Here is a 27,040-nt window from a genome sequence, read left to right on the forward strand (position 1 = left end):
GAGCAGGGAGCAGGAGCCGGCATCTGGCAGCTGCGGTAAGCTGTAACCAGGGTAAACATCGGGTAACCAAGGTGGTTACCCGATATTTACCTTAGTTACCAGCCTCCGCAGCTCTCACGCTGCCTGTGCTGCCGGCTCCGGCTCTCTGCACATGTAGCTGCAGTACACATCGGGTTAATTAACCCGATGTGTACTGTAGCTAGGAGAGCAAGGAGCCAGCGCTAAGCAGTGTGCGCGGCTCCCTGCTCTCTGCACATGTAGCTGCAGTACACATCGGGTTAATTAACCCGATGTGTACTGTAGCTAGGAGAGCAAGGAGCCAGCGCTAAGCAGTGTGCGCGGCTCCCTGCTCTTGCGGTTATGATCGCTGCTTCGGCTGCTGTGTTTGACAGCTAAGCAGCGATCATAACAGCGACTTACAAGGTCGCTGTTACGTCACAGAAAATAGTGAAGTAACAGCGACCTCGTTGTCGCTGTCGCTTAGTGTGAACCAGCCCTAACCGTTCACAGCAATCAGACAGCAGGAACCACTGTATTTTGTCTCCGCATCACTTCCCGTGTCAGTCAGCTATCGGTGACTGCTGCCGGCGCTGAGCTGTCACTGTGTACTTTCTCAAAAGGACAATTTAAATCCATGATGAACTTAACACATCACAATGTGGGAACTGAGACCTGCTTAAAACATGCTATGTCCGTCATTGGTTGTTAAAGGTTAAAGGTACCAATGCTGTCCTGGAGTTTTGGAGTTTATCCATGATTTTGGAGTTTTTAGGCTGTTGAACTAAGAAATTACTGTCAGGTCGTTGCTAATTTCCCACCTGTTTTGCCCTGAAAATCTATTCTGCCCAAGATGGCAATTCTCCAACTAACCTCACATCAGCAGAGTAGCTCTTTCTCTTCTGTCTTTGTCAGTCTACTCTGTTGACTGGATGGCACAGCTGATGTCATTCTGATTGACACTTGACTATTCGCAGTTAGGCAGTGGGAAGCTGACTGTCAATCAGCATGATGTCAGCAGTGATGCCTTGTCAACAGAGCAGAAGAGAAGGTGTTGCTCTGTCGATGTGACCTTACTGAAAGTAGAAGAATTTCTGTTGGGAGCAGGCCACAACCGCTCTGAGCCGTGACACATCATCACATCACAGAACAGGCAGGCAGTTAGCAACTACTAACCCAATAACCAAAAAAAAAAAGATAACTCCTTTAAGTAGTCATTTAGTGCCACCAGTTGGTCAGAGTAAATGGACCTCAAGTCTCTAATGCAAAAGTGAAAAACAAAACACTGGTTGAATTGGAGAAAAATTGTCCTTCGTAAGGTTAAGATGATTGTGTTTTACTAATGTACATTTTTCTAAGTGTAACTTGTACCTTGAAACAATATGGCCAGTTGTTTTTCTGGATTCTTTCAATGCAGATTGAATACAATTTGAACAAACATTGTCTGAAACTTTGTCCGAAATCATTGGAAGATCAGAATTTAGATTACAACATGTCATAAAATGCATAATTTGTGCTCATTTATGAAATTCCTTCAACTTGTTCTCTATTGATAGCGATTAAGCATCTGGAACTATAGTTATTTAAGTGCAAAATCAACTTTGGTATTGCATGATACATAGAGCATAATTGTCTAACGAAATTCTGCATTACAGATTACTGTATAAATCTTACGCTGTTGATGCTTCCATTAACACAAGTCTTCTTCAATAATCCTCCAATGTGATGTGATCTGAAAATGGGCAGCACGGTGGCTTATTGGTTAGCACTGTTGCTTTGCAGCGCTGGGATCCTGGATTCAAATTCCACCTAGGACCACTTTGCAAAGTGTTTTAATGTTCTCCCTGTGTTTGTGTGGGTTTCCTCCCACTCTCCAAAGACACATTGATAGGGAATTTGGATTGTGAGCTCCAATGGGGACAGGGATGATCACATCTGCAAAGCGGTGTTGAATTAATGGCGCTATATAAGTAAAATAAATAAAATGTTGGGTCTTAGTCATATGGGCGATTAGCTGAAGAAATGTCACGGGGACAGAGGGAGAGGGCCTCTGCTCTCAACCTCACCCTGGAGATGTAGGGAGGTCCGGGCCCCCGACCTAGCCCTGTCTACTTTTCGGATACTGGGATATTACAACAGCTGAGCAGATGCTATCTTCGGCGATAACTCTGAAAATTCCCCAGACTTAAGTAGGAAGAGACCAGCTGAAGATGGTGATTAGCAACCTGGTTCTCTGAAAAGCCACACACTGCTCCAGGAGGCATTAACTCCTAAAGTGCCCAAAGTAGTGGCAATATCACAGCCGATGACCAGCAGAACAGAGCTCCTTAATAGAAGCCAGGTTGCTTGTTGGACTCGGAACTGTGTACAGAGTCCAACCTGGTAGTAGCAAACTGCGGTGCCGATCCAGGCAAAGTATGATGAGTTGTTTGTTGGACTCAGTGTGGACAGAGTCTGACATTGTAGTAGCGATCCTCAAATGCAGATCCGGACCGTGCATGACAAGAAATCTGTCAAACATCTGAATATTGATTGAAAAAAAGGACATGCAACTATTAAGATGTGTGGAATGGATTGTTTTGCAGATACATCTGCTTCAGGTTTGCCACTTGTACTTATACTGCCTGCTAGACATGTGTCACCAGATAACACTACTGTTCTATACTTCATCTCGTTTTTAAAATAAAGCCGATTTTCACTTTTTTGCTTACAATTTTTCCTCACCAGTTTCTAGGAGCAAAACTTTATTATTTTTCAGTTGACATAGCCCTATTAGGATTTGATGTTTGCTGAGAATGTGTTATTTATTTTTTTTTTGTTTGTTTACTAGCATCATTTAATTTAATCCTTTAGTTTTAAAGGAACATTAATTCTAATTCTGCTATTTGTTTTTTTTTGTGGTTTGTTGGTTTTCTTTACAACATTTACTGTGTGGTACATATAGCCAAATAACTTTTACTACTTTAAAATAAATTATAATCTTTAAAAAAAAAAGTAGGTTATGTTGTTATATCTTTTTTAAATTTCTCAGTTGTTGCAGTTATATTTTTTTGTGGGACGAGCTGTAGCTTTACTTGTAACACGTTTGTGATGTATTCAGTCTTCTAATCACTTTTTGGTGTATTTTTGGTGGAGTAAGGTGATTAAAAATATATTTTATTGTTCAGAGCGATATGGAAATAATTTTATTTTATGGGGCCTTCATTGTGTCTGCCCATCGTCCTGCAATTGTGCAACATGAGAAGCCAATAGGATGACAAAATAAAGTTGTGTAATTGTCCTACACTACGACCTGATTTTTTTATGATCACTCGCCATCATCTGATACAATGTTCCACAACTCCAGTCCTCAAGGCTCCTCAACTAAACATATCAGGAATTTCTTAGTTTTGCTCAGGTGATGGACTATTAGTACTAAGTCGATGGAAGGAAGTACTAAGGACCTAAGGCAGTATTAAGGAAATCCTAAAAACATGATCTCTTGGTGGCCTTAGGGACTGTAGTTTTAGACTTGTGTGGGGGACTCTGAAATGGTGCTGAGAAAATATCTTTTATTTAGATGATGTAGACAGATCTTGTCTTGATATAATATAATGCATTGAAAATGCACTGGAAAAATGTCCCAACGCATTGCCCAACTCCTCCATGGACTGCAGATTGTGCCTTGCTTATCCATGTGTAAATCCATCAACCATCATAAGTTTTGTTGAGGTTTGCTTCAATGTAGTTTTGGTAACAGGTCTACATGTTATTTTGTGGGTATGGTCTGGATTACTAGTCATAGGGCCAAAGATGATGTCAGCAAATTCCACAGTCATCAGAGGAATTTGGCATGACAGACTGGGCCAGATGGTGAATAAATGGAAATATAATAGCTACAGTCAGAGGAGACAAAAATCTGTTAGCCACTGTGTTTATAAAGGATCTGTCACCTCACATGGCATACTTTCAGGGTGAGTGCTCCACAAAAAAGCTTTATGTATTGCATCTCAGGCCTAATGGATAATTTGTACTATACTCTTGCTAAGAGGATGAGGTTGTGTCTCTACATCAGGGGTGGGGAACCAACGACACCTGACCTTTTCTATGGTTCCCATGCAGATTCCCAGGGACCACAGAGCTCAAATGGCAGTCACATATTGCTGACTGCCAGGCCCTTTAAATCCCGCAAGCAGCATTCAATGCTAAATGCGGTAATGCCTACACTGGAGGATTACATCTTCACGCTGGCCTGTGCCAGTGTGAGGACCTACTTTGTGGGTGAGGTAGGTGCTGCTGCCCCTGTGTGAATAGTGCTGTCTGTGCCCCCAGCATCCCCCAGGACTGTTTATGCCCCCCATGTCTCCAATCCTGTTTGTTCACCTAATGTCCCCCAGGTCTGCTTGTGCCCCATTAATGTCCACAGTGCTGTCTGTGCCCTCAGTGTCCCAAAGGGTTTCTGTGCCCCCTAGACTCCCCAGGGCTGTCTGTGCCCCCCAGAGTTCCCAGGGCTGTCTGTACCCTCCAGAGTCTTCAGGACTGCCTGTGCCCCCAACATCCCCAAGGCTGCCTGTGCCCCTCCAGCATCCCCATGGATGTCTGTGCATCCCTAGCTGTCTGTGCCCCCCAGCTATGTATATTCCCCCAGTGATGTCTGTGCTTCCCAGTGATGTATGTGCCCCCAGTGATGTCTATGCCCGACAGCCATATCTATGCCCCCCAACTTCCTTAGTGATGTATATTCCCCCAGCCCTCCCCAGTGATGTATATGCCCTCAGTGTCTCTTGTGATGTTTGACCCCCCAGCCTCCCCAGTGATGTATATTCCTCCCACCCCTCACCTGTGATGCACATGCCCCCAACATCTCCTGTGATTTTATGACCCCTACCTTTCCTGTTATATATATGCCCATAGTATAGCCTGTTATGTATATGCCCCCAGCCTTTCCTGTGACATATATGCCCCCATACCCTTCTATGATATATATGCTCCATCCCCTCCTATAATTTATATGATCCCATCCCTTCCTGTGATGTACTGTATATGCCCCCCGCAACTTCTGTGATGTATATGCTCCCTAGCGTCTCCTGTGATGTATATGCCCTCAGCCCCTCTGGTGATGTATATGCCCTCAGCATCTCCTATGTGATGTACATACAGAAGTCCCAGCATCTCCTATGTAATATATATCCAGCAGTCCCAGACGGCACAAACATGGAAAAGCAATTGTGAGAAGCAACAAGATTAATATCTCCTAGTATCACATCCTCATCAAAGTGAAGAAGCTCCAGCCACCACAGTGAGTTAGTTGTTTGACCAAACATGGCAGGGTAATTTTCAAGTTGATAACTTTGTGCAGTCCCCAAATTATGGTAAAAATTTACAAATGGCCCCCAGCCAGAGAAAAGGTTTCTCACCCCTGCTCTACATAGATTACTGACAGACTGTCAGCAATACTTCCCTTTGGCAAGGGAAATGGGTAACACCCAATTGTCAATTTATTCATATAAACATTAGGACATTCTGATAGGTGGTGTTGACTATAACCGCAGTGCAGTAATACAACAGTGGAGAAATAATGGGGCCCAAGTTTGAGGAATATGTTAGGGACCACATTTTACTTAGTCTACTAAACCAATATATTTTATATACAGAATTTTATATCTCATATGCTTAGAAAATATATTTTCATTTCTTAATGAATTTTGGCAAAAAAAAACCCACCTTTTTATATGTTTATGAAAATCATCCCCTCTGGTTTTTTGTTCAGGAAATTGTTTGTCAATATAGCCATTATGGTGGGAACGGTCCCAAAATTGGTTTAACATAAATCCAAGATTTTGTCTCTTGTTGGGCTCTAATACGTCCTGACAGGCTGTGTGTGAATAGTGTAACCTGGCCTGGCCTTGCTGGGAATAGGGAAGGTAAACTTGTGTTAGGCCTTTTTCATCTGGCAGCAATTAACATTTTCGTCCATGTGTTTTTGAAAACCATACAAGGCAGATCTCCCAATCTGGGATTACAGATAAAACTCCACTTCTGGAGAGCCTGGCAGTGGAGAGAGAAACCTTTCCTTCTACAAGAACTAAACATCTTCGTTTATCTATTCTTCTTTTTATCACGAAAATTGATGAAGACATGCACACAAAACAGACGTGGAGAGAAGTGCTCATCTCTAACAAGTGCTAGAAATTACTCATCTTATTACAGGAATTACCTCGGTTAATTTGACAGTGTGCTGGTTATCTTCTTCACAATGTGGTATGTCAGCCCTTAAGACAAGTAGAGCCATATGTAACCCCTCTGGAAAGTGCTCAGAGAGGGCTTTTCTCACTCTCTTCTTCACCTCATCTTGGTTCAGACGGCTATGAGGGATGCCAGGTGTGTCCAGCACCTGCAGTCTTAAGCCCAGCTCTCTCCCCATCCTTCGAGCAAAGTCGGGTATTGGCATCCTACGGAGTCGGCACTCTTCAGTCACAGATTGTGGGAAAATCCTACTTTCAAATTCATAACTTCCCAGCAGGCTGTTTCCAAGAGAACTTTTACCATATTGCGTCTTTCCCAGGAGGAGATTAATAGTGACTTCATTGTTATCCTCCATTTATTCTCTGTCGAACAATAGTAATAATTGGACAGCATTAATATGAGCTCTCACAAGATTTATGCGATGCAGGTTATATCTAATGGATACCTAGAAATGATCGGGTTACACGCCAGATATGTGAAGAAATAGCTGTGTGACATTATACAAGATGTGGATGAACTATTATTATGGCTACTGAGTAGCGCCACTTCCATTATTTCCACTACCTGCCTAGTTCATGTTCTTATCACAGAACATATAGTGTGATTTAGTTGGATGTGATGACTTTAAGAACAAACTCATTAACTTTGAAGGGATAGTGCAACTCAAAAGCATTACACTTAATGTGTTGGAATCTGCAATATATAGAACTTCCTGTACTGTTATAATTGAATAAAACAATGTACAGATATTAACGCTGGGTCCTGATCATGGCAGTTCCACTTCTGGCTTTTGTTTTTTTGGAGTATCCTGCCTTGGCACATGATCAGTATTGAGTGTGAGGGGGACTGGCAGAGTGCCTCATTTCAATAACTAAGCCAGGCCACTTCTTTGTCTATGCATTAGCTGCAACGGACAAAAAGGTAGGCAATAAAAGCGCCAGAAAATGTGACTACATTATGGCATTTTGGCTTTGTACACTATAATCAGCCATTGGCCATGGCTATTGAATTGAGACACCCCTCTTCACACAAAGCTATGGTCATGTCCTGATACACGAGACTCTTGTGAAACCCAAGCTAATACATAAGGATCAAAGAACCATTGCTATTTGAAGTATATTTTAAATACCATTAAATGGAACCTGGCACCAGATTTGTCACCTATAAGCTGTGGCCACTGCCAGTAAGCCCTTATATACAGCATTCTAGAATACTGTATATAAGTGCCTGGGCTGATCTATATAACATAAAAAGACTTTTATATTACATTCCCCTGTAGGGCGGCTCGCTCCAATGGTTGTTGCTGGTCTGTCCGGCGCCTCCTCTCTTCTTGCGATCGCCGTCCTCCTTCTGAGCTTCATGTGGATGATGCGTCCCATGTCATCCACACAGAGTCCTCCATTCCGTTCTTGCGCACACTCACTTATCTTTCCTACTGCAGGCAGAGCAAAGTACTGTAATGTGCACGGGAAAAGATCAAAGACCACCCATGCATGTGCACTACAATACTTTGATGTGCCCTCAGCAGGGCAGAGAGAAGTGAGAGTGTGCAGGAAAGCAATGGAGGACTCCGTATGGATGACATAGAACGTGTCATTCACACGGGGCAGGGAAGGTGATCACAAGCAGAGAAGAGGCCCTGGACAGAGACCAGTGATGCGCTCATCAGACCCAACTGCCCTGCAGGAGATTATAATAAAAACAGTTTTTTATGTTATACAGAGCAGCCTGGGCTCCTCTATACAGTATTCTATACTGCTGTGCATAAGGGTTCACTGGTGGTGGCTACAGCTTAGAGGGAACAAATCTGGTGACAGGTTCCCTTTAAAACATTTTTTTACAAGTTGAACATCCCCTTTAGAGGAACTCTAAATATACAATGAAATCTTTGTACATTCTGACAATAACGTGTGAATGATGTATTATTATTACAGTTACATTACACACTATGACAACACTAAGTAGTTCTAGAAATTATCTTCAGAGCATGTATGTAGTTACACAGGTTACAATGACTGTCATTGCTGAAGGAGGTAAAAGTAGCCCTACTGGCCCCGACATGTAGAGTGTGCACCACTGGCAGACACTGATAGAAAAGGGCCCCTGTGCAAGAACAGTAAATGGGCCCTTTGCAGCCCAAGAGCTCATCAAAAATGGACAATTCCATCTGCTTTGGAGGTAGAAGTGTCCCCATTAGCTTTTGGGCTTCTGCGACTGCACAGGCTGTACCAGTGGTATGTCCACCCCTATTTGCACTCCTGATCTCAGACTCTAAACATTTGTAAAGGCAGGAATAATGGGATGTAATTGGCTTGACTAGTATATGATGTATATTTATTCTGACAGTGTTAGTTAGAGCATTATATCGCACATCTGAGGGAAAGAGTCCCCATACCTAAACCCAGAACTGGTGATTCTTAAACAGGAGTTAGCACTGAGCATAGCGTGTCTTTGCTGGTGATGAATATGGCAAGTACTTGCCCTTTTAGAACCTGTGAGTAGATCAGTGTAGTTGTTTCCTCCATTAGTTGTACAAAGGATTGTCTGAACCATCAGTCTATTTTTTTCCTGCTGTGTTTGATATCTTTATACCAGTATGTTTACACCAACAATGGAAAAGAGGAATAGGACCATCCTTTGGTTGGAGTCACACCAGACTGATGCGAGAGCATCAGATGTGATATGCTAATGATCCTCAGCTCCTGCTCTGCTGTGAGCGTGAGCTAAGTGTCATTCAACTGTGATCTGATCTTGCAATTGGATCACAGCTGTGGAGGAGAGGGCGGGATTAATCTCTCCATCTCCTCCATTGTCAGACTGTCCATATATCGCACTGCACTCTGATGTCATTCGAGTGCAGTCGGATGTTTCAATACAAGCTTATGGGCGCGAGCGATCCAAGACTTGCAGACAATCGCAGCATGCTGCAATTTTTTTTTCCTCAAAAGCTTCCAGGAGTGAGCTGCAGCATTGTCTTACATGGATCCGAGTGCAATGCGAGAAAATCTATGATTGATAGGCCAGTGTGACTCTACCCTAATGTGATGTGTACCATAATTCATATTTTGGCCCTTGAGGAAGCCACATCTCCAGTGGCGATACGCGTGGGGCAACACCCCATACTTGTGCCGATACTGAGGCCTCACACCACCTTAAACTTGGGACTTCTAGCAAGGGGTAATACATCTTGGTGATGACTTTCTGGATAGTCTGTGACTTACCTGGTTTAACTATTGAACTGGGTGTATTGATTTCCTCATTATAAGGTTATCTTCATCCCCTTCTTTTTCTAGTATTTTGTACTTATTATATTGTATTTATTGATGGTGGTGCCAGATGGGGTACAATTCTCTAGAGTACTATATGGCATAGGGTTTGCAGTGAAAATTTGCACACAGGTCCTGCATTTATGCCTGTGAATATTATTGATTTGTACAACTAGTGGAATTTCATTCAGGATCATGGTGCTGGGTTCCTAACATGGAACTATGTATTGGGGTGTTCGTTGACTGTTTTTAGATGTTTTTATTTGCTATTTTTCACTGTTCTATGTGGATATTTTTGTATGTATAAAATTTGTGCCAATAAAATACATTTTTGATGATTTGAACAAAATCTTATTGGTTGATCCCTATATACAGCAATTCTTTCTTTCTCTCTTGATGTGTACCATAATAATTAGAGGTTACTCCTATCACCTGACACCTGGAGCCGTGGTCAACAAAATTTCAGACTGTACAGAGCCATCATATCATATAGTACTGTGTATATAGTACAGACTGTGTATATTGCATTATAGCTGCATTGTTCTTTCGTAGCAAAGGTAATGTGTAATACAATGATACAATATTGCAATATATAGATGATTAATAATGGCAGATTGAAATACAAGCACATTTTTAATACCTACACAAAACAGTATATATCTGTAAGTATACTTATATTAGTATTATATTGTCCTCTAATAATTAAATAGATATTGTGTCTCTTACCTTGCTGCCTGCCTGTACAATAGGACACAATACAGCACAGTTACTAATGTAAATGAACTTTGACACCGGGATGAAGCTGTCCCTGGTACCACTCGGATGGGAATGTAGAATCTTTGGATTAGTTAATGAATTACAGAAAGATCAAAGTTTATTATAGATAACATTGTGTGCATACAGGATGTCATGGTGGAGCCCAGTTTCTCAGCCCTTCTATGTCATTACTCCAAACAGGACATGCTGTGTGATGAGCAGCTGAAATTACAGACGATCCAATTTATGGTGGACACTCAATTTATGCTGCATGTCCTGGTTCCATGTAATTAAGGTGACGCCATGAGCTGTTCTACTAAACAGATGGACAGGACATCAGTATCTGATGCATGTGGACATACATACTATAAAAAAAAGAAAGAGGCCATACTCACTAACACATAGCTTGAAGACCAGATACCAGAAGCATTCTCCACCAATATCGTTGGACTATCATGTTTCATAAAGTGTAAGCGTGACCTAAAAATTTGTAAAAATAAATCAGTGTGAAATATTCCCAGCAGAATGTAGACAATGCAGAAATGCCACACAAACTTATCCAAAAATGTTGCCCCAAATTTCACGAAAGTGAGATGACTAAGAGCAATTGGAAAGTTCTCCATTTTCGTTGCAAATTATTAGTCGTAACCTAAGATAAAAACAAAATGAGAAAATACCCAGTGGAAATTAAACATATTAATAGAAATAGTACATGTAAGTAACATATGGAACTTAGTTGACACTATTTTGATCAAGAAAGCATAAAAGCCATCTGCAGGTCCCAATCAGGATGGTCCCTAACTCTTGTAGTTCACCTCACTATGTGCCAGCAGGACTCAAAATAGATAAGGCCAGAGCAGGACCAAGGACTGAATGTTTCAACACATACAGTCATATGAAAACGTTTGGGCACCCCTATTAGTGTTAACCTTTTTTCTTTATAACAATTTGGGTTTTTGCAACAGCTATTTCAGTTTCATATATCTAATAACTGATGGACTGAGTAATATTTCTGGTTTGAAATGAGGTTTATTGTACTAACAGAAAATGTGCAATCCGCATTTAAACAACATTTGACCGGTGCAAAAGTATGGGCACCTCAACATAAAAGTGACATTAATATTTTGTAGATCCTCCTTTTGCAAAAATAACAGCCTCTAGTCGCTTCCTGTAGCTTTTAATTAGTTCCTGGATCCTGGATGAAAGTATATTTGACCATTCCTGTTTACAAAACTATTCCAGTTCAGTTAAGTTTGTTAAGTTTGATGGTCGCCGAGCATGGACAGCACGCTTCAAATCATCCGACAGATTTTCAATGATATTCAGGTCTGGGGACTGGGATGGCCATTCCAGAACATTGTAATTGTTCCTCTGCATGAATGCCTGAGTAGATTTCGAGCAGTGTTTTGGATCATTGTCTTGCTGAAATATCCATCCCCTGCGTAACTTCAACTTCGTCACTGTCTGATTCTTGCACATTATTATCAAGAATCTGCTGATACTGAGTTGAATCCATGCGACCCTCAACTTTAACAAGATTCCTGGTGCCGGCATTGGCCACACAGCCCCAAAGCATGATGGAACCTCCACCAAATTTTACTGTGGGTAGCAAGTGCTTTTCTTGGAATGCCGTGTTTTTTTGCCTCCATGCATAACGCCTTTTTGTATGACCAAACAACTCAATCTTTGTTTCATCAGTCCACAGAACCTTCTTCCAAAATGTAACTGGCTTGTCCAAATATGCTTTTGCATACCTCAGGCGACTCTGTTTGTGGTGTGCTTGCAGAAACGGCTTCTTTCGCATCACTCTCCCATGCAGCTTCTCCTTGTGCAACGTGCGCTGTATTATTGACCGATGCACATTGACACCATCTGCAGCAAGATGAAGCTGCAGGTCTTTAAAGGTGGTCTGTGGATTGTCCTTGACTGTTCTCACCATTTTTCTTCTCTGCCTTTCTGATATTTTTCTTGGCCTGCCACTTCTGGGCTTAACAAGAACTGTACCTGTGTTCTTCCATTTCCTTACTATGTTCCTCACAGTGTAAACTGACAGTTTAAATCTCTGAGACAACTTTTGGTATCCTTTCCCTGAACGATGTTGAATAATCTTTGTTTTCAGATCATCGAGAGTTGTTTTGAGGAGCCCATGATGCCACTCTTCATAGGAGATTCAAATAGGAGAACAACTTGCAAGTGGCCACCTTAAATATCTTTTCTCCTAATTGGATACACCTGCCTATGAAGTTCAAAGCTCAATGAGGTTACAAAACCAATTTAGTGCTTTAGTAAGTTAGTAAAAAGTAGTTAGGAGTGTTCAAATCAAGAAATTGATAAGGGTGCCCATACTTTTGCACCGGTCAAATTTTGTGTAAATGCGGATTGCACATTTTCTGTTAGTACAATAAACCTCATTTCAATCCAGAAATATTACTCAGTCCATCAGTTATTAGATATATGAAACTGAAATAGCTGTTGCAAAAACCCAAATTGTTATAAAGAAAAAAGGTTAACATTAATAGGGGTGCCCAAACTTTTTCATATGACTGTACCTGTGGAAAACTATACAGACAAAGTGCACAGCCCAAAAAGGGGGATCCATACCCCTGTATGTACAAAGAAGAAAAAACTAAAGCAAAACCAAAGAAATGAGATGGCACACATGCTGGTATAACTGCAATGTGTAGGTGCACATTCACACTGTGGCCATTAACAGAAAAAACCTAGGAGGCCCGTTGGCATGTAAAGAGGTGAACAACAAGAGTTAGGATCCATCTTGATTGGGTGCACCTTGTCGGGTGGGATGGCTATGGTGCTCTTTTTATCAAAATGCTGCTAATAGTGTTATTTATTTACTTAAGGGAAATTGCTCATTTTATATTTATTCTCAGTTGTGAACAAATTATTGGTGATAATTTACACAAGTCATAAAATATTGTACAAAAATATTGTAGTATTGAAATCTAACTATAATGACTAGAGCACAAATTTTATGTTGTGTGCCAATTTGAAAAATGTATAACAATTGTGAAAGTTTTGATAAATTGATGCATCCTCTCCTAAATAGAGATGAGTGGACCTGTAGAAGTTCAAGTTCACTAAGTTCAGCCGTAATATAGTTAAAAGTTTGGTTCAGGACCTGGACTTGACCCAGGACCTCAAACCCCATTTAAGTCAATGAGGACCTGAATTTCTGTACTGTAAACTGCTCTCTCTATCTGTCCTGTCCTCTCTGCTCCGCTGCAGCCTTTCAACAAAGTTTGTAAGCATTCGAGCAGCACCCGAACTGGGACACAGATTTTTTTAAAGTCTGTGTTCGAGTCCGAGACCCAGACAGCCGCTATTTAGTACAAACCTCAAACTTTGCAGTTCAGGTTCGTTCATCTCAATTCATAATACATAAAACTGATAAAACACCCTCAATGTTATATAACAAAATGTAGAAAACCATTTAGTACACACTTGTGCTACTTCTCATTTACAACCTGGAGGCGTGATAATTCCTGCAACTTAGGCCCCTTTCACACATCAGTTTTTTGCCATCCGTCACAATCGATGGATCCGTTGGAGATTGTGGCTAAACTGATGTGATGGATCAATTTTTCGATGGATCTGACTAGCTGGGGGCTAAATAATAAATTGGAGCATGCTTAGTTATAAAAAATGGATTCTGTCATTTGACGGATGACAACGGATCCTGAGCCCATAGGCTTCCATTTTACCAAACGACGGACGGCGACGGATCCGTCGCTGTCCGTTTTTTCGATGTACACAAACTTTACTTTGGCCGTTGTCTCCATCCGACAAACAAACATTTTTCGACAGATCCGTCGAACGACTGATGAAACGTGAGGCCATCCGTCGCAATCCATCGCTAAAACAAGTCGATGAGAAAAAAACTTATCCAGCGGCATCAGTCACCGGATCCATTTTTTCAAAATTCAACGAATTGTGACTTATGGCAAAAAACTGACGTGTGAAAGGGGCCTAACTAGAGTCCTTTTCTTCCGGTGATAATGAGATTTTTTGCTGCAGCTTTGGAATCCAGTGATAGAGCTGAGGACAGTGCCATAGTTTATTTTCATCTTTCTACCCCTTGGGCAATGTGAACTCACATAAGGTTATCTTGTCCTACAAAGAAAATAAGGAAATGGAACAATACAGATGGGGAAATCTAGTATGCAATGGGATTCCATCATTTCTATACACACTGCTATTCAAGATGTTTCTGCTTAATAGGTTTAAGTGTTTTTTTTCAGCCCTGGAGTGGCACTTTAAATGCTTCACTTTTTGCCAATGCCACTCCGGTCCCGTGATGACATCTTGTGATTGTAATTTCTGACTGGCCGGAAGACAGAATTTAAGTTACAAGCTCTCAATGCAACTCTATGAGAGACAGAATGAGGCCAGAACAAGGCTCTCATAGAGTTGTATTGAGTTGTGACCTCTAGCACAATCAATTAAATATTTAATAAAAATGGCTGCTAATATAAAGCTATATGTGACCCCTTTAAGTCTTATAATATAAACATTACACTTTTTCTGTAGATTGACTTGAATATTTGCACATTGATTGGCACTATTGTGAATCAAACAGAAAAAAAAAATGAGGGAGCTTGTATATGATTTTAGAAAGTGAATAATGAAGTAATACATACTGAAGGAACTCCAACTGATGTAAATGTGTTTAATAAAGGACAAAAAAATCCTAACTATAACTAAAATACATGTTAGCATTAATATATGAACATAGCTTTGTACAGTGAAGAAACTAAAAGTCCAACATAAAATCTACCGGGGGCAGGATGTGTAGTCGCTCATTTGGAACTACTGATACAGTAAAACTCTGTATATACTCTGCTCTGCCGTTTTCCATTCTATAGACCGCAGGTCAATTTTGGCCTACAGTCAACAGAACAGCAGGGAGACTCGGAAAGCAGGGACTCTGAGTGCCGCAACGCGATGACATCACCAAAATGGTCTTTCTAAGCCTTGGTACTGTCTCCTGGTGGATGCCTCAGTATACATGGGTATCTGAATATAAGATTTTTTTTTCTTTGCTTATGGGGAGGTACTGGGGGCCATGATACAGTGTGGGGGGAAATAGGGGGAGCATATTACAGTGTGGGGAAATTACTGGAGGCAGGGGCTCCAAGAGGTAGGGATGGCCCATTTTTAGGCAGATGGATGGGGCATTATGATGAGATCTTGGACTCCAAAGGGCCCATATATTGTTCTTGCATAGTGGCCCTCTTGTGTCTGGGACTGGGGGCCATAATAAAGTGTGATGGAAATACTGGTGGCCATAATACAGTGTGAGGAAAATATTGTGGCCATATTACAGTGTGGAGAAAATATTGGAGGTCATATTACGGTGTGAGGTGCTCCATTGGGTTCAGTACTGCCACAAGGTTTGTTTGGTCAGTGTGTATCCATCCCAGTCATCTAAGACCCAACCTTGTCTTCCAGCATTGCTTTCTGTCTGTTGGTCAGACACTGATGTCTTCTTCAAAATAAAAGAGGACCTCCAGCATGTCATTTAGGCCCCCCAAGATGGTTGCTCTGGCCCCGCTGGATTAGCCCATAATTCCCCCAAGAAAGACTTTCATTTCAGAGTTTGATAGGAAACAAATCTTGTTTTTGGGTCACGCTTCCAAATCAGCTGCTCATGCAGAGCGAAAAAGAACTTTCAACTTATCGCATAGTTGTACTGATAGCTCTCCACGGGATGGCATATTCTGGAGATGTTTCCACCTGTCCATCTTGTGCTCAGAACAAGTCTCCCAAGCAAGGACCATTTGGCCTTCTCCTTCCACCACTTGTTCCTATGCCTATCAAATCTCAGAATTTTATTGAGCTTTTTCTTCAGCTTTTTGTTTTCTGTAATATACTATAATATGCTATTGCACAGCAGGGAGGTATGGTCCTTGCAACACATAGGATGTGGCCTGGCATTTCCATTTTTAAAATGAGCACACAGCGACCATGGATTCTGTAGCAATGCACCAAAGCCGGGATAGTGGCCTAGAAATTGCTGTACAACCAGGTTGAGGACATGAGCCATGCAAAGCATATGTGTGATGTCGCCCAGGCGTAGGGCCGCTACCAGGTTTGCACTGTTATCGCACACGGCCTTCCCTGCACAGCTTTATTAGAGAAGTAATTTCGACTGGGGAACTGATACTGGTGGACTGCCATGGCCATCAGCTTTCGGAAACCCTCTGCATCCACCAGGCAGAAAGGCAGCATTTCCGTGTCCACAGATTGGATATGGTGAAGTTAAAGCTCTTAGCTTTGACATGTATCGATGAAATAATATTTTCTGTGACCAGAACTGCGGGATCGAGGGCTGACTGGTGTGCTGAGAGAGGGTTGAGTATGTTGGGCATGACAAACTGGTGGATGGCGAGGGAGGTGAAGGCAGAGATGTTATGGTGGATTGTGGTGAGCTCGGTGTATGAAAAATCCACAGACATGTCCACTTCTGTAGCAACTGATGTGCTCTCACTCACCCCAACTGTAGTTGGTAACCAAGTGGAGGTTCTGCAGGCAGAGAGCTGGGTGAGAACAGTTTCGAGGGTAACGGAGGAAGAAGAAGCATCATATCCAGTTCATATCCAGATGGGGCATTGGGTGGCTGGGGATGTCTGCTAGGCTACATTTTAGTGCAGTAAAATTCTCAGGCTAACACATGTTGGTTGGTCATGTGCTGGTTCATACATGTAGTAGACAAATTATTTGTATTTCTGCCTCTACTGAGTCATTTTTTATAACGTTTGCAGAGAATGTGAGTTGGGTCATCCATTCCAGTTGCAAAAAACGCCCAAGCTAAGCAACCATTGCTGCTCAAGTGAAATGTAGACCTGCCACCACTGCTGGACCCAGCCAGAGTTGTGGCTAAGGATGCAGTGGTTGTACTGGTTTGCATCACTCCATGTCTTTGTGGGAAGTGCCTTGTCTTCCTACTCCTCCATCTCCTCTGCTGAGCCACTCAGCTGTGTGCCTCTGGGTTCACACCAAGTGGGATCTACAACTTTATCGTCATCCTCTCTGTTGTCCCACTACTCACCCTGACAGTCACCATCCTCCCCTTGGTGACCTGACATCACAGTATGCATGTGCCTCCGGTATCTAAGTCTCACCCCTGGGGTTTACCATCAGTTAATGAGGGTCTGGATTCTGATTGGACCCAACTACGTCCGGGCCTGGATCTAACTGACAAAGATTTTGGGCATCGGTGCAGATGTTTTCCTCCTCTTCAGTCTGTGTATCTTTGGAGCAAATCTCTGATTACCATGGGGTAGAATGTGTGAACAGCTCTGCAGACTCGCCCATGTGTGGTCCACCATAGTAAGTTGGGGGGGTTGAAGAGTTGTGATGCAGGATGAAACAAGTGTAATTGGGGTGGCACCTCTGAGGAATGAACTGTGTGTGATGTTGAGGTGCAGGAAGATAAAGAGAGACACCACTTGCCATCCACTATAGCACATGCTGTTTCTGGACCTCATTTACAAGTTGAAGCGATGTGCAGCTGCCAAAGAAATGGAGTGGAGTAATGGAAAGGAAATTGTTCTCAGTTCTCATGGGATAAGGTAAGCCAGTGTTTGCTCAGTAGGGCTTTAACTAACATTAGAACATCCCCCACGTACACTTCGAACACCCCATCTATTCCTCCTTCCACCATGACCTTGTGATTTACCACTCATATTTGATGTACCCTTTACCTTTGAAACAGATGTTTTGCAACCTTGGGCCCACACCTGTCAGATACCTGACACAAAATTAAAATTTTTATTTCTTGGCTTAGATGGTAATATTGGGGTGGCCCACAGAAGTACCAATACCTAGTTAGATAGTTCACTGGCAAAATTTTAGCAGGTACTAAGAAGTAGCAATACCTATTGAATTGGTCCACTAGCAAGTTTTTAGCAGACACTAAAAAGTAGCAATACCAATTAAGATGGTTCACAGGCAAATTTTTTAGCAGTCACTAAAGAGGTAGCAATTCTTATTGAGATGGTTGACTGGAAAATATTTAGCAGGCACGAAAAACAACCAATACCTACTGAGATGGTTCACTGGCAAATTGTTAGCAGCCACTAAAAACTAGCAATGCCTATTGAGATGGTTCAATGACAAATTTTTAGCAGACACTAAAAAGTAACAATACCTACTGAGATGGTTCATTGCCAAATTTTTAGCAGTCACTAAAAAGGTAGCAATTCTTATTGAGATGGTTTACTTGAAAATATTTAGCAGGCACGAAAAACAACCAATACCTACTGAGATGGTTCACTGGCAAATTTTTAGCAGCCACTTAAAAGTAGCAACACCTATTGTTATGGTTCACTGAGAAATTTTTAGCAGACACTAAAAAGTAGCACTACCTATTGCGATGGTACACTTGCAACCTTATAGCAGGCACTAAAAAGTAGCAATACCTTTTCAGATGGTGCACTAGTCAATTTTTAGCAGCCACTAAAAAGTAGCAATACCTATTTAGATCATTCACTGGCAACTCTTTAGCAGGCAATACCAAGTAGCAATCCTTAAGCGGGCTTTACACGCTACGATATCGTCTTTATTTTATCGTTGGGGTCATGTCGTTAGTGACGCACATCCGGCGTTTTTATCAATATTGTTTAGTGTGACAATTACGTGCGATGGTAGCCGATCGTAAAAGTGGTCAAAATCGACTGCCGTGGAGAGCTCGTTCTAAAACCAAAAATCGTCTTACGTCGCCAAATAAACCTCGTTATTGTCTATTTTTACTCCTACATTGTTTCGTGTGATGCTATTTTGACGATCATCAATATTGCTCATGTGTGCGACAGGGGGGTTAGAATAACGTCACAATCTTCCATGCCTCACGTGCTTTGATAGGTTACCGTATCTTTGTTTCTATAGGTCTTTTTCAGAACAAAAAGACGTCTTTTTTGAGTGTCATTATGCTGATGCACCCTGCTTGTGTGGCCTCACCAAGCTCACACAGATTCTGTATTTTGATGCTGTACGGATCATTTATCTGTCGTAAAGGTATTTTTTTATTTTAAATTTTTTCTTAATTATTTTTGGGTAATTTTAATGAAAAATATACTTTGTTTTTGATTTTTTATTTGTTTTTTTATTTTTAATTTTTCATCCCCACAGAACGGTTTCTGCCAAAATTGAGACAATAACAATTTTCACGCAAACATGATTAACAATCAACAACATAAAATAATATGTGCCACATTAGTCACTGCTGCAGCCAGTGCCGCCGAAGAATTGGAAGCTGAGACACGCACAAAAACAAGACGCCGTCGCATGTGGGCAAGACAGTGGTTGCTGCAGAAGGACCAATACAGCCACATCCAACTGATGCACACTTTGAGGGATAACAACCCACAAGACTTTAGAAATTACTTGAGAATGTCTGAGGCAACATTCCTCTTTCTCCTTGACCGCATCACACCATATATCAAGCGTTAAGACACAGTTATGCGTTAAGCAGTCCATGTTGAAGAAAGACTAGGCATTACATTAAGATACCTTGCAACTGGAAGACCTTTAACAGACTTGCAATATTCGTCAGCTATTTCACGTTCTTTGTTAAGCAGCTTCATCCCTGAGACATGCCAGGCCCTCATAGATTGTCTCCGTTAATTCATGCCGTTCCCATCATCACAAGCAGAGTGGCTTGCCATTGCCTCGGTTTTTGAAACACATTGGCAATTTCCAAATTGTGGAGGCGCAATTGACGGCAAACATGTGCGCATACAACAACCACACAATAGTGGTTCTTTTTTTAAGATTATAAAGGTTTTTTTGGTGTTATTTTGTTGGCAGTAGTAAATGCACAATATGAGCTTCTTTATGTTGATGTAGGCATGAATGGGCGGGTATCTGACGGTGGAGCCCTAGAATGTACAGAGTTTGGCCATCGATTAGTTAGTGATAAATTATTTTTGTCGTCAAATTACCAAACTGTGGCTAATTTAAATTTTACTTTTCTCGCAGATGAGGCTTTTCCATTGCAAGCGCATTTGTTAAGGCGCTATCCACAGGTGACCTTAAGTGATGATAGGCGAATTTTCAACTACCGCCTTTCTAGGGCAAGGCGTGTAGTTGAAAATGCCTTTGGGATATTATCTAGTCGTTTTCAAATTTTCCAAACTGCGATAAATTTAAAACTTGAATCGATAGACCGTGTCATCCTAGCCTGCTGTGTGTTGCATAACTTACTTAGAAAAAAAGATGCAACACAATACACCCCAGCAGGCTTTGATGACACAGTAAACCAACGCACAGGTGAGATTTTACCTGGAGATTGGAGAATGGATGCCACGCCTTTGGAATCCCTAAATCATTTACCCATCAGTGGGCGGTCACGGCATGAAATTCAGAGTAATCGAGAAAAATATTTGACTTATTATCTGGGTCCAGGCTCAGTTGGCTGGCAAACTGAAGTCTCGGTTTAATTTTGGTTTTAATATTAAAAATTATCTAAAAAATTTGTTTTTTGATTTCAAAAAAGTAATCCAAACTTATTTCTTTCACATTTCCCAAAATGAAAAGACCAAAAAAATGTTAAATATGTACATAATATTTAAAATTAGATTATGGTAATGAAATCACGTGTCATGATTTAAAAAATTATAGCTTTCTTTATTAATCATCATCACACCACCAAAATGTATGAAGAACACTATGGTTTGAAAAATGAATTAAAGAAATATTGTTTAACCAAATATGTAATCTTTTTTTTTCTTTATTATTTGGTGGTACACAATAGCGAAATAATTGTGAAGCAGACATTTTATCTAACACAGAGCCAATCCATGAATTGATTTATCTACATTCATATTAATGTGGTCTGAATTCCAGATAATATCTGCCGATTGCCTAACTGTAATCCAGTCCAAAATAGCGGCAAGAAACAGAACAACCATTTGGGGTCAATCAGAAATTGAGTTTCTAGTTTTAAAAATAGATCTCTGGGACTATGATTGTGCAAGGGCCTATGAAAGACCAATGGCCCATAGACGGGCGGTCCTGCGACGGGTTCGCAGAGGCCTCAAAGCTGAATTTGGCATCTCACGAAGTATCAGACAGATATGTAAGAAGTGGTCTGATCTGAAATACAGGTCATGGAGTCAGGTGGTAAATATCCGCTCAAGATTTCAACGCTTACAAGGTCAGTATGATATAGATATTGTTTTTTTCTTTTTTTCTTTTTTTTTTTAAATTCAAGAATAATTTGTTTAAAACTTTTAAAAAACATTTTTTTAAAAAAATTAAAATTTAGAAATTACATATTTATTTTTTTTTATTTAATTTTGTAGGCATGAGAAACAATAACCCTGATGCTCCAGTGAGCCACGCCCAAAACCACACCGAGCCTTTATCCTATTCACGGAGGATACCAACTTCACCAAGCACACCAGCATTTACACTAGATAATAGTGGTGAGTATGCAAATCTTGTTTCGTATTTATATGTTTAGTGACCATATAAAGAGCTATTTAAATTATTAATTAGGTTAATCTGCTTAAAACTCTAATCAACTCTGTTTTTTTAAGTCATTCAAGCTGCACAGTTGGGTTGGAATTTGAGTACCTCTTCCGCGGATGAAGCTGAGGCAGAGATAGTTCAAATAGGTATATTAGTTTGTCAAATTATTTAATTTTAATTTAAGCCAAAAAAAAACAGTTATTAAATTAAAACCAAAAGAATGGACCTAATACATTTATTACAATTTTTTTCTCTTTTAAATCCCAACAGAGAGACCATCTGTTCAAATTCTCAAGGATTCAGACCAGCGTTTGCTTGACGCAGCCAATGAGCATATTAATGTTGTAAATCAATATTTTGCATAATTTTGTATTTTTTTGTTTTTTTAATTTTGTTTACAAATATCTTAAATTAATATAGAAAACTGTAAGTCATAATGGTTTTGTAATCAATAGTAACCAGGCTATTATTAAAAATCCTAAAAAACTTTTTTTGAAAACAATTAAAACATTATAAACAAAAAGACAAATAACATGTTCTATAATTATATTTTAATAACAAATTCAAAATATACTTGACAATAAACACTTGTAATTTCAAAATAAATGTTGTTTTCACATTTGTAGAATTGGTTTTGGCTATCAAAGTAAAAAAGCATGCAATTGCCACATTACTAAATGGTAATTATCTTGTCAAATGGCAAACACAGGCTTACATGCGACCAAATTAGTTTATAATTTTTCATAACCACATTTCAACATCATCTAGCTAACTAAAAAATGTTTTGAAAGACCGTTTCATAAGTAAATTAAAGTTAGACATATGAACAGGTGACTAAATTATTTGAAAGCTTTTTTAATTGTTTTAAAATCAATCTTGATTACCATGTGTAATTAATGACTGTGATTTTGTGTTTCTGCGTGCTCTTTTGCGTAAATTACGACTAATTTTGGTTGCGACAATTGGAGACTCTGCAACCGCAGGTGCGTCTGTAGTGGTTTGAATTAATTCTGGATTCTCAATAACATCTTGTAGTGGTGTTATAAAGGAAATACAAGTATTTTCATTCAATCTCCCATCTTGCCCAGCATGCATGACAGAAAACATGTGCATGTATAATTTGGTCTGGTGGCATTGTTTTAAATTGATCATCTACCATTTGTGCATATCCACTCACAGGTTCTTTTTTGGCTTGATCAAGGATATTTTTGGAAATCTCCACAAGTTGGGCTAATACCGGTGAGTGATGAAGGGTGTCTTTTTCTTAGCCTTTGCGGTCTACGGTATACTGTTGATGGGCCAAGTGTTTCTTGCAAGATGTTCGTTTGTGTTGGAATTAAGGGTGATGTTTGCTCATCAGTAACTGCACTGTGCTGTGTTTCTTCCAATTCTGTGTCCTCATTTTGAGCCTAATTTTGGGATACAGAAATGTGTGTTATTTTTTGAAGGACAATTTGTAAATTAAAATAAACGAAAAAATTTAATACAATTTAAAAATTTGCAGACAAAAAAATCATTTTGTAACGCTTTAAAAACAGATATTAACAAACATCATTTTTTTATTCTTTAATTTTTATAAATTGGTATTTGAGCACATGAATTATGGATTTTGGTCTAGATTGATATAATCTTTTTTTTTTTGTAACACCATAGTGGTGATCATCAAACTGTTTCTGACTAGTTATTTGCATTTAGATTAAAAACTAAAAATTAAAATAGGTAAACCACTTTTGTTTTATGTGGGCAAAGTAAAATACACCATTGGTAGTGGTTTTATTTTACGTTTGAAAAAAAAAATAAAAAAAAAACAAGAAAAAAAACATCAATTACCTCAACAATATTTTCTGCATTGGATTGATCCTCTGGATTATCAACAAGTGGAGATATGAGGCTGATGGATTGACGGGGCAACTCCTGATCTCTTGTGAACATTAAAACATCATAATACCATAGTCTTGGGACATACACTGCTTCAGCACCGGCACCCAAATGTTTGCTGTCTTCAACTTTGTTGAGTTCTTTCTTAAAAACAGTCCTTAAACTGGGGAAAAGAGTGAAGTGGTTATTGTTACATATAACTACAGCAGCTAGATGTCTAACTGCCCGTAACTGGAGATCGGCCCATCCACCCTCATTTACAGATCTCCATTCTCGGATCCAAGATGTGAGAAGGATGGAGTATCTATCTGCCCTGTCAAATAACACGGTAGATCATGTTGAGAGCGTTTGGTCACTTTGGGACACCTATTGGGCCAATAAAGAATAATAGTAAGGTATGGTTTTGATGGAAGTCTGATATATCCACCCTCACCACTTCATCCCCCCCTTTTTATATCTCTTTGTCTAGTATTGTCTTGTTTGTCTTGTCACATTCCCTGTTTTTATTGTATTAGTGGATAGTATGATATGTACACTGATGCTCGGTTTACAGTTATTGCTCATATGCTTGTGAGACATATCTATGCATTCATTTACTTTTTCCGTGTCTGTTTTAAAAAATTTAATAAAACATTCAGTTATAAAAAAAAAACAGTCCTTATTGCCTGAATTTTCTTTTTAACTAATTTTTCAGAAACAGATTCCTCCGGGTGTACAAACCGATATTAACTTGGCATACGCTTCTTTTTTCAAAATTTTATTACTGTATGCAGGCGACTTAACACGCCACAGACAGTCTTGATAGTAGAAAAAGAAGAGAGATCCAGCACCAGAAATGGGAAAATTAAAAATCCATTTTATTGTGCCAATGCATATTAAAATTCCAGCAGGTACAGCATATCAGTCAGATGGCAACAGAACAACGCGTTTCGACGCCTCAGGTCTTAATCATGTTCTGACTTTGAATGCAACCAGCTTCCTTTTGTTGTATTCTCTCACCTCCAAAAATCAGAAACACATGTGTGGACTTCTTCAAGGCAGCTCCTGATATGGTAATGGTAGGAGAACCAAACAAAATAGGAGGAAGAACAACAGCCAGTGTAGACAACATAAAATATAAATGACATAACATACAATTTTTAATACCGGAGATATGAATACTCCCAATATAAGGTTGTCACCTTATATTGGGAGCATTCATATCTCCGGTTTTAAAAATTGTATGTAGACATTGCATTTTATATGCAGACGGACATGTGACTTAGGCAACAAATGACCAATGACAAGCCCTTGTGTCTGAACCTTGTGAATGTTTTCTGCACCGTTATTGGCTGCAGAAACATCCACAAATATAATTAATAAAAAAAGAAGTGCACCGCTTCTCTGGCCTCTCTCCACACTCTTCCGTCATTAAACACATCCACCTGTTCATCATACAGTACCACAATCCTATCCAAAAGCATCATGTTATCAGAAAAGCATTTTGAAAAATGAACACAGCTGATCATTACCAGGTTTCCCCAAATATGCTTTTGTACACGACCTCAAACCGTAAATGGAAATGCTGTAACTGAATTTGAAATTGGCGAACACGAACCGAACAAGCTCGCTCTTCTCTACCGTAGAACTGGGTCTCTATTGATTGTTTCTTGAAAGACTGGAAAAGTTGGTGTCGCTCAGTGTTTTTCACTCTTGATATACACCCTTTTGATGGATCGTCGTCTGTATCCACAATCGAGAAAGCATTTTTTTAGGTCTTTGGATTGACATTTAAATAGAACACATGTAGAGCATATCTTTACATCTCGAGAAATGACCCAACAGGTTTTGTTTCTATCAAGTGAGGTTGATGGCGACGTAGCATGGAGGAAGGAGTTCATCAATGTTTCTTTAAGGAAGACATTCATCTGTACCATTCTATGAGAATTGTGTTTTATTATGATGTCTAAAAAGCCAATTTGATGGAACTTAAATTTGTATGTCAAATGTATATCGAAATGATTCTGATTCAATCCACAAAATTTTGCAGCTGTTCTTTGGTTCCCTGTAAGATCACAAACATCATCAATGTACTGGCTATGCGAAAAAATGACACAGTCTATTGATGAGTTTTAATATGACAGGAAGAGATCCCTCTCCCATGGCATACAATGGCACACAAGACGCGCCTGTAGCTGTATCAGCCGTTATACAGTGGATTATTCCAGCAGTCTTCCCACAGTGAATTAAAGTATAGACTTGTGGTTCTTGTCCTGTAAATCTGGCAGGAGAAAACAGTACATGTTACTGTTTAGGTCAGCATGTTGTTTGCTAATAGACTCCATATAAGAATCTGTCATAAAAAAGCAATTTTCTAGTGCATAGTAATCCGTTCTGTCATATGTTGTTCCAAAAATTTCAGCTGACAAAAGGAAATACAAATACTAAAAAATTAATTAAAATCTTATATTTTTAAGCACTTTAAGATAAAAACTATCTGTACTTAAACATGGTGTTTTCCCCAGAAATGTATTGAGATGCACAAAATAATATTTTACAATGTATAAGCAATATACAGTGCAAGAAAAAGTAAAAACGAAAATAAAAATAAAAAATGTTTCTCCAGTTAAAACTTTACTTTGATTACATCCAAACTAATACAAAAAAAATCAAATAAACCTCTAAATGGGTCCTTGCATTTTGGTCACTTCTTGTATTGCTGTACACAATATAGTATATATAAATTAACAAGCAAAAGGGTAACAATGTTTAGAATTTTTTGACATTCAGGTTCTAGTCTTGCTTTGATCCTGGTCAAACATCCAATGCTTTTGGCTGTGAAACAACCACCCCTGCACCAAACTTGAAATGTCCTTCAATTTCTTGATCCGTCAGCCCCTTTTTCTCTTGTTTCTTCCAGACCCATTTCCACCCAACTGAGTCTCGTCTATTGACTTTTGTCTAATTGGTCCAAATCACCCTTTTTCATGTTTTCTACTGTCCACTTTTCGTACTTCTTTATATACTCGAGCCGATGCTCGTTATGATGATATTGAAGTGAAGGCATCATCACCTTTTTTCAGGCCACCATTCCAGACTTGTGTAGTGTGCATTGCATGTCTGTGATTTTAGGATTATGACGCATAGGAGCCACCTCCACTGCCGTGTTTGTTGCACCAGAACTGAAAGACCTTGTGATGAGCCAACTTGTTGACTCCAATATTTTGCCTGGACGTCCACCTCTTGGCTTTTGAATGGACTGATGGACTTCATTTTATATTCTTCCAACTGTCATTGCACTAACATGATGCAGTTGAGCAATTTTTTGGGGCCGAGAGACCTCTATCGATGAGCTGGATGATGCTGTTTCTCTTTTCTTGGGAAATCTTCTTCATTGCTGCTTCTCGATTTGATCCAGTGACTTTTTGCTTGGGAGTCAACCTAATAAC

General features: G+C 39.9%; 1 protein-coding gene across 2 annotated transcripts in view; it reads right to left on the bottom strand.

The window, feature by feature from the left end:
- Positions 1 to 27,040, bottom strand: part of GIMD1 (GIMAP family P-loop NTPase domain containing 1) — a 56,128-nt gene that overhangs the window by 21,512 nt on the left and 7,576 nt on the right. The window contains exons 3-4 of one of the 2 annotated variants that reach the window (XM_075350519.1): positions 10,640 to 10,724; positions 6,194 to 6,584 (exon numbers count right to left, since the gene is read on the bottom strand). In XM_075350519.1, coding sequence (XP_075206634.1) covers positions 6,194 to 6,577 — 384 coding nt within the window. In that variant the 5' untranslated portion in view covers positions 6,578 to 6,584; positions 10,640 to 10,724. Of the gene's footprint in view, positions 1 to 6,193; positions 6,585 to 10,639; positions 10,725 to 22,327; positions 23,144 to 23,564; positions 23,776 to 27,040 lie in introns of those variants that run through there. The other variant, XM_075350509.1, reaches the window with a different exon arrangement.

The sequence above is a fragment of the Anomaloglossus baeobatrachus genome, chromosome 1 (genome assembly GCF_048569485.1).
Source record: "Anomaloglossus baeobatrachus isolate aAnoBae1 chromosome 1, aAnoBae1.hap1, whole genome shotgun sequence".
NCBI lineage: Eukaryota > Metazoa > Chordata > Amphibia > Anura > Aromobatidae > Anomaloglossus > Anomaloglossus baeobatrachus.